This window comes from Lactuca virosa, chromosome 7 (assembly GCF_052849685.1).
Source record: "Lactuca virosa cultivar CGN04683 chromosome 7, Lactuca_virosa_CGN04683_v6, whole genome shotgun sequence".
Taxonomy (NCBI): domain Eukaryota; kingdom Viridiplantae; phylum Streptophyta; class Magnoliopsida; order Asterales; family Asteraceae; genus Lactuca; species Lactuca virosa.
The window spans coordinates 191,045,364-191,055,217 of NC_136432.1; the positions used below are offsets into that span (position 1 = coordinate 191,045,364).

At 31.3% G+C, this 9,854-nt stretch overlaps 1 protein-coding gene across 1 annotated transcript; it reads right to left on the minus strand.

Moving 5' to 3' along the window:
• Positions 1–4,114: 4,114 nt before the first annotated feature.
• LOC145126168 (uncharacterized) lies at positions 4,115–4,748 on the minus strand. The gene is made up of 2 exons (XM_079061570.1): positions 4,596–4,748; positions 4,115–4,514 (listed from the first exon to the last, which is right to left on the minus strand). Exons 1-2 carry the CDS (start codon positions 4,696–4,698, stop codon positions 4,309–4,311), a joined length of 309 nt encoding a protein of 102 aa, XP_078917696.1. The 5' UTR covers positions 4,699–4,748; the 3' UTR covers positions 4,115–4,308.
• Positions 4,749–9,854: the final 5,106 nt, after the last annotated feature.

Sequence of the window (9,854 nt, forward strand, 5' to 3'; positions counted from 1 at the left end):
ATCAAAGAATTACATACAATTAGCTTATCATATAAACTAGTAATTAGCTCAAGATTTGACAATTTATCTTTTAATTGGATGAGGTTGATCACTACCATATAAGAAAAAAAGATTTTATGATATAAAACAGTTCATGGTAATGATCCTAATCCAATTCTGGCCAAAAAAAACCCAAAAAACTGCAACTAACCTTCAGATACTGGACTCGTCGAGTTTGCTTGATTTGTAGTTGACTCGTCGAGTCAGATCATAGGACTCGTCGAGTCCACTGTCCAGACAGCAGTTTTTCAATTTTTGCAGCTTTGAACAAATAACCAATGCATCTATATAACAGAAAACAACCCATGGCTCTGATACCACTGTTGGGTTTTATGTACTCTAACATCCCTATGGTGCACATACAACCCTAGTGCTTTGGATCTAAGTTTTCTCTACTTATACATGCAACAAAAAAATATCCAAAGCATGAAACCTATAAATAGCATACAACTTGATATTTGAAATATAAAACAAGTTAGACAATTACCTCTTTGTTGTAGCTTGCATAGTTTTGGCCTTTCAAGAGCTTAGTGCCTCAAATGTAGCACCTCCTATGGAATCACAACACACCATGAAAAAATGGAGGACTTTGAGAGAGAGGTTAGACACACCAAAAACGGCTATACTCTTCATGGAATACACTTGTACCAATTTTAGATTTTAGGGAATACATATATATATATATATATATATATATATATATATATATATATATATATAGTGTAGAATTCCAAGAGTCATATGTAAACCCTAATTCTTACACTTTGGCTTATGATCCAATAACTCATATGGACTAACTCTTCATGGAATCTCACATAAACTTAGTCCATTATGGATCAATAGCCCAAACCACATATATCACTGGTTTACATAACTCATATGGACTAACTCTTCATGGAATCTCACATAAACTTAGTCCATTATGGATCAATAGCCCAAACCATATGTATCATTGGTTTACATAATCAGTCCCCATTAATTTAATTAGTCTCTTTTGATCACTAAATTAATTCGAAATTAATTCTTGATCAATACTAATTAAATAATCTGATCTCTCAATTAATATATTATACTTATAATATATTAATAAATCACAAATAACCTCTTTCTCAAATATTCATCCTATCAAATTGCCCTGATAAATGCAACCTAAAATGACCATGCTACTCTCGGGTCAAATACATACCAGTTACAGTTATGGACTTAGACACCTAATCCAACATAATTATCATTAGTAATCATAAAATAGACGGCAGTATAGCTGTTGAATTCATCAATGTTGTATAGAAAAGAGAAATACTCTTCTCTAAAAAGTCTGTTTAGGAAATCGCCCATTGAAATCCTTCTAATAGGTACAGAAGACATCCATAAACTGCATCCTCTTCTGATAACTCATTAAGTGAATGTTTCAACACTGTCATAACATCGTCTAATTTGACCTATAAGTTCCTAAGGACCATAGGAAAGACATGGGAACGGAAGGCGGCACCGGATGCAAAAACAGGAAAATAGTCACCAAAGTCGAAGCTGGTGATGAGACAAAATTCTTTCTTCCCGAAAGACAGCTCGTAACTCCCAATCTCAAAAACCATTTCCTGTACTTGGCTTCGGGGGTCGATGACAACTTCGTGGAAAAACACGTAATGTAGAAGTAAAGGACCCCCTTATACATTAGGAATGTCTAACCTCCTCCGAAAACATGTATTCCAGAAGATAGTCTCGTATTGGGGTCTATCCTTAAATGCCGGAAGAATTTACTCGCTAATTTTGGGTTTACATGAGAGTGCAATTGATGCATCAAAAACCATGTCGTGCTACACAAATAAAAATGTGTTATCACTTCATTCCGAAACGGAAATGACCAATATTCCGGACCAGTTCTGCACCATTTCCTCATGTTCCAGATGAATTCATCGTGTTGTGGAACAGTTAATCGTGCTCGGGAGGCTTCCGGATTGAACTTTTACGATCTTAAAAACAACATTTCGATGTAAATCAACAATACCTAAACATCTAAACTACTTTTAAGTTGGTCCTACAATATTGGCTTCTTTAATTTAAACTTTGGAACACTTCCCAAACTAAAATCCAAAATTCATAAAAAGCTCGAACTTCCACGTAACGGTTATACCCTTGGGCTTCAAATCATAAACTGAACTCCTGGATCATCTAAACTACATTATCCACATCAAAAGGGTCTAAATCTCTCTTTCCCAAAGGCCCTAAGCCTTATGATACCCGATCCTCGGGTCACGGCCCCGAATTAGGAAACGATTCGGAAAAGGGTGTTACACAGTGATATCAGAGCCTTGAAATTTCAAATTAATGGTACATAATAGATGAAATCGAAACAAACAAAAAAAATCAACAATATGTTTCTCCACGATGTGGCAAGTCTTCTACCACGACGTGAGATCTGTATGGAATTCAAATTTTGGTATTTTCTTTTCTTATTCAAAAGATAAAATAACTATTATTTAATCCATTTTATTTTAAGTATCTAAAATCTGAATACATTAACTAGATAACCGAGAGTCCTAATTTGAACTTCAAAGGAAGATTAAATAAGATAATTATCTTCTATGCATATATCATAATAAATAAGAAAACAAACTTGGTTTCACAACTTAATAGCACTTAAAACTAACATTAAGAAAAGTTAACAACAAAAGAGAGATTAAAACATTGAATTCACATCTTAAAAAAAGGAAAAACAATCAAAATAAAAATTGACATAAATAGATGGAGACGAGTTGACGGTGTTTCACCGGAGCGATGAGGCAACAACAACGATGGGGGTTGACAACGACATCAGATCTGGTACATCAATCTCTTCAGGATTAATAGATTTAGAGGCATAAATAGTAGAACATAGATCTAGAGGCGTAAACAGTAGATTTTTTGCCGAAGATCGTAGATCTATAGCCATATATTATAGATCTGCACCAGAGCACTTCAGATTTGATAGCGTCATAAATGAAGTTGTAGGTCTAGGTTTTCGTCTAAGTTTCTTGAACAAGGGACCGGGCAATAAAATTAGCGATTTTCAGGAGCTTCTTTGAAGAAGTTGAAGTCGCCGAAGAAGGTAACGTCCCTGGATTTAACATGTTGTCGCAATAAAATTGTCGTCTAAGCTTGCATTAATGAGTAATAGATCAGACTAAGACATGGAGAAGATAAAAAAAAAGTAAAGAGCTATGACACTGTCAGCATCGGTGCCGATTTCGATTCTGGCGAGGCGGAGGTGGGGCGGACATCAACGGCGACAAGAGGTGGTGTTAAGGTTGTGTTGGTGGGAGAGTTTGAGAGTGACTGATTGTATCAGATCTAATAAATCTTATATAAATGAAAAAGTGTTGGAATTTTGATCTAAATGTTAGGTTGTAAAGTTAAAGGTCTCAAAATGGCAATTTTTCCCTTATTGGTATAAAATCTTACAAAAGAAATAAACACCTAGAATTGACAAATATACCCTTAATAATATGATTCCTAAAGTTCGTAATCTTTTTTTGGTTCTCATTTAATCATATATATATATATATATATATATATATATATATATATATATATATATATATATATATATATATATATATATATTAGGTTTGAGATTCATTAATACATTAATTTATTAAAAATAAAAATTTAATATAAAGTTGTAAGCATTACGAATTTTTTAAAGTAACAATTTTACATAAATACAAAAGATATAGTGAATTAAACAAGTAATTAAGTATATTCTAGGAGATTTGAAACAGAAAAAAAAATATAAAACATTATTCTGAAATTTAATATAAAGATCGCTTACATATATAAACCCTTAATAAAATATGGATTTTAAATTTAACAAAAATTGAAAAATGAAAGAAAATGACAAGTGGAATAGAAATAATTCAAAAAATCCTAAAGATGACATGTATCAAATTTAATGAGAACATCATATTTAACAAAAATAATTTTTATTTGTTAGGTTAAAAGATATATATATATATATATATATATATATATATATATATATATATATATATATATAATTTGTGATGTTAAGAAAAAACGAAAGAATTAAAACAAGGCATTGAAAACGATAAATTTTTGGACATAAGAGTTCAAAGATCTCTTATTTTACAATACATAATAAGTGCATACTTCCATCGAAAGAAGACACACTAATTATTTGTTTTACATATAAGCACGACATAATGCATAATTGCGTTGTGAAACATCTTTTTAGTATATGACTGAAAAGATGGTTCTTTCTCGGTGTTCCGATTAGTTTTGAGTTTGTTTGTAAGCAGTTGCCTCTGCAAACGTCTTGCAACACTTGCACCCTCCTTTAACGTGGTAAGATTTACCAGTACAACAACCATGCCTGCAACCTTTATGTCCAGCATCATATTTACCCTTACCAGGTTTGTCATGACTTCCAATTCCACGGCCTATGATGTGTTCTCCATGTCCACCGGCCTTATACTCACCTACAGCATTAAGTGTAAATTAACTTGCAAGATTTATACGTTTTTTAAATATAAAACACGTAAGAGAGAAAATTTATTTACTGTCAGTGTTTTCAGCCAATTCCGTAGCTGCAGCCACTTCAGAGGTAATGAGAAGGACAACAGCAAAAGCTAGAGTAGGAAGAAGGAAAGCCCTTGGAGCCATTTTCACCTGTTTATACAAAATGAAATATATGGAAGAGGGATGTGAAAATAAGTTTGTTACACGTATCTATTTATAGAAGGTTTTATGAATGATAAAATTATTGCTATGTCCTACTCCTTTTAGTGGGTGGGTGGTTAGGATTGGGGCTAAGATTAGGATACTACCTTTTTTTTTTTTTCTGCATGTGCTTGAATTTTATCACTTCTTTTTTAACAACAAGCAAGAAATATATTAAAAAGAAGCTTAAGGAGCAGCTCGAGGTACATGAATTACACGTAAACCCAATTATGGTCCATACACTAATCAAACCAATTAAATGCCTCAGCTTTACAAGCATGATTCTTAATCCAAAAAAATCATGAAATTACACCTCATTAGCAAAATCCTTGCAGCTTTTAAATGTGTTATTGAATTTTATCATTGGTTTATTTTGTACTTCAAAATTATTACGAATAAAAAAAGCTGCCGACGAAACAAGGAAGAATAATACATAAATATCGAAATACACTTATTAGAGGTCAACTTAATGTCATAAAAAGGTTACACTATAAACTCATCCATGTTATCCATAAACTTTTGAGTCTAACTTATTTATATATATTTTAACATATAATTTTACATTAATTAGTAAAAAATACATAAATAACAAATTATATGTATATTAATTTGCAACTTTTAAGTCTGTGATTCATGTTCATTTGGTTTTACTTTTTCCTATCATATTATAGTTTATTAAGCACTAGGTGTGAGACTCATGTATTACATGGGTTAATTAAAAAAAATTAAATATCAAAATTTAAACATTAAGTATTTTTTAAAATTAAATTTTAAAATAAGGAAGGAAAAAACATATTTATTGCAATTTAACATTATATTTATTACATTTAATACTTTACTTATATAGCTATATGTATTATGTGGCTTTTTAATTTTAAAAATTAAAAAAACCTAGAAATTGACATGTGGATATGATTTATTTCAAAAATACCACAAAATGACAAGTGTCAAAACTTATGAGAGATTGACATGTGGCAAAATGAATCTTCATTTATTAGAGTAGATTTGATACAAAATACAATAACCTTATGGTTGAAAATAACAATTTTGATTCTTCTTTTAACAAAATTTTATATTTACACTCTTTTGCCTCAATGCTTTTTAATTAATGCTTTTTAATTAATAGTTTTCCTCCCTAATTATATTATTGGTTAATTATTACTATAAAGTTATATTATTGGTATTTTGTAAGTGACGTTTCTGGCCCTTATTATATTTTAAAGATACATTTTTTGTCCCTTAAAAAATTTGGTTTTTTAGTTTTTCTTTTCATTAATATTAATTTTTTATTAATTGTTATTTGTAGTATTATACCAAATATAATATATTTTCAAATTTTATTTTTCCCGCCTCCACCATACATAATTGTTAAGATAAAAACATTATTTTTATACGTTTATGGTCTAATTTGCAAAGAAGTTCTCTGATGCAACGCAAAGCATTGTTAAATACTAGTTTTATTTTATATACTACAACAATTTCAATAATATGACAACAATGAAGTAATAGAAAAATGAAAACCAACGACAACTTATAATATGTGATGAAAAAAAATTTAAATTTCTTATTAAAAGCTTAGTAAAAATTACTATAAACTAAAATAAAACTAACATTAATAATATATAACATTGTTCTTATTTTAAATCGTAGTGTAATATTTTATTTTACTTTTTGGTAATTATTTTTTTTATATTAATCAAACTAGGTTTGAGATCCATATATTATACAGATTAATTAATATATAAAATGACATTTAAAAAAAATTAATAACCACAAACTAACATATGTGACAAAATGTAACATCCCAAAAATTACAATAAATTTAAACTTTTGAAAACATTTATATTTATAATAAAAACTATTAAATCCTTTAATTAACAAAAAATGTTAAGTTTCAAGTATTCAAATAACATTTCAAAGTCAAAACATACTTTCAACAATATTAATTCATTTATAATTCAAAACAACAACGGAAACCTAATATTCTTTAAATCCCATATCAAGAGTCTGTGACAAGGACCCAATCTTCAACCGCGCCAGTGTACAGTCAAGCTAAACCATCATTCGTACCTGATGTACCTATAATAATTATTTTATAAAGGAAATGGTAAGCACGAAACTTAATGGATTCCAACACAACATAACAATAGAAGTATTACACCCTACTCCTATATCACATGCCATAAACAAATATGCAAACATCAATACGATATATAAACATTAAGATCATACATCTTGTGTCTATTTAGGAACACATCCGAAACAACACCCAAATAAGGACTCGGTATTCAGCCGTCGAATCCACACACTTAGTGTTTCCGCCTTCGGCCCCCTGACTTGGCACAATTGCATTCGGTCAGTCGGCTCGGTATTCAACCGTCAAGCCCAAACATGTCATGCATATACATTCCACATAACAGATAAGAACATCAAACATAGCTCATGAAACAAGTATTACTTTAACTATCAATCATATAGTTCCTAGTCTCACCCAACATAATAGTAAGCATATAATCCCATATAGTTATGAAGTGAGGAACTCACCTCCAATGATCAAACACCCTTCAAGTAGCCCAAGACACCCTTTACACCAGTTCAACCTTCAACCTTCCTTATAAAGGAAAAATATAGTTAAGGTATGGTTATTTGATACCCCAAAAATACAAATGGCTCATGGGTTAATTTTTCTAGATTTTTACCTAGAAGTTATGGTCTATTCGGGACCTTTTTTTCCCTCCTTAAGCACCTTATTTTTTAAAACTGTTCTACATGAATGAATTTTAGGTCCTTAGCTTTAAAATTAGTATTCACACACCTCTGTACGATTATCTACAATTTTTGGTGATTTTTACAAAACTTTCTCGCAAAACATTTCATTACGGACCAGTGTGGGTAAATGGTCGATTTCACCATAGTTATGGGCGTTTCTGGATTTCGGTCAAAACTAATGAAATGTAGAGGACTCAAAAATGAAACTCTCGGCTTTGTTTTCGACTAAAATTGGTTTTCCATGACCGAGACATATCATTTCAAATTTCTGGACAGATTAAGGAAAAATCTTGAAGTCACAGCTTTGACTTTTTAGGGTTAATTTTACATTTTAATCAATAAAGTTATTAAGAACATGGTTTCAAAGCTAGAAATCAATTGCTTCATATAGGCTACTATGTAATGGAGCAAAATGACATGTAGCATGAAGTGTTTAACTCAAAATCCAATGTCTTTTTTGAGAAAAACAAAGTATGATGCTTATTTGAGAAAGATAGCTAGTTAGGGCTATTTTTCTTCCATTCCAAGGCTTGTTATGAGAGAAAGCACACCACTCACTACTATCCAAGCCTGAAATTAGATGATGCAGCCATGGTTTCCCTAGAATGAAAGAAAAACGAGTAGAGGAAGGAGGAAGAAAGAAGAAAAGAGAAAAGAAGAAGATGAAATCTTTGAATGCGATCCTAGTTGCACTTCTTTCACTTGAACCCTGCTTCCTTGAGTCAAAGAGCCATGATTGATCCCCTTCTTTCTCATTAAGCAGCCCCTCAAAAAAAATTGTTCTCTCCCACACAACACAACGTACAAAAACTTCACTTACATTAGGTTTTTAATCTAAAACACATTTCACACCAAGGATTAAAGGGAGACGGCCGATTAATTGAGGATTGGGCTGTAACATCATGAAGTCTTGTATGTTACTTGGTGTTTTACATGTAAAATCCAAAATTACAGTAATGGTCCCTCAAGCTCTCTAATAAAGACATTATTTACCCCAAAACAATTTCTTTTGCACCAGTAAGTTTCAAAGTTGACAATTTCAATCCTTTCTTTAGAAATAAGTTACACAATCTCTAAAAACTCACTCCACAATTATATGATTATTATTATTATTATTATTATTATTATTATTATTATTATTATTATTATCATTATTATTATTTATATTTTAAAAGAAAAACGAATATCGGAAAACAAGGTGTTACATCTAGCGGGCAGGTAAGCTGCACCTGATCCTGCATCGATTGGGAAGGAGAAATAAGCATTCCTTATAACGGATGTGGATACCTTCTCTGTCACAACGCGTTTTAAAGTTGTAAGGAAAGCAGATTACATAAGAACTCTACAGTTAAGCATGCCCGAGTGAGAGCAATCCAGGGATGGGTGACCCCCTTAAAAGTATTCGTATCGGGAGCCTAAAGCGGACATTATTGTGATACGTGCCAGAGGGGGTGTTGAAAATGGTTTCAGAGCCAGGGCACGGGTTGATGTGTTCGATGGGGACGTTGAAACCTATAATGGGGGGTGAAGGCGGGCAGGTAAGTTGCACTTGATCCTACATGGACTGGGAATGAGAATTAAGCATTCCTTATAAGGGATGTGGATACCTTCTCTGTCACAATGCGTTTTAAAGTCGTGAGGGCAGCAGATCGCACAAGAACTCTACAGTTAAGCGTGTCCAGGCAAGAGGAATCCAGGGATGGCTGACCCCCTGAGAAGTTTTCGTGTCAGAAGCCCAAAGCGGACAATATTGTGATACGTGTTAGAGGGGGTGTTACACAAAATAAATGAGAGTGTAACATATGAAAAAAAATGTGTTATTTATTAGGGTATATATATATATATATATATATATATATATATATATATATATATATTAAGCTCGAAAATCTATATAGAGTTTTAACTTTTTATGTTTAACAAAACATTGAAATTTTACGGTTATTTGTGAAATTTATTAAAAAAAATATCATTTTATAATATCTATTATGAAGAAATGTTATTTTAGAATTTCTTGTTTGAAAACGACAAATATTATGAAAGCTAAACTTAACATGATATTCTTATATAAATAATTGGATTTGCCTCTTAATTTTAAAAAAAGAAAATGTGTCCAAAGAAAGCAAGCACTAAAAGATTACAACAAAATAGATATTGATGAACTAAAAAAATTAAAGAAATAATAGTTAAAAACACATTTTATTAAAACCATAAAACCACTTGAGTTGTGGTAATTTGGTAAGGGATGTGGAAGATATGGTGGATAACCTATTGACACATGTTCAAATCTTGGCACCATTAAGCCATTGTGGTCATGGAGGTTCGCCTGC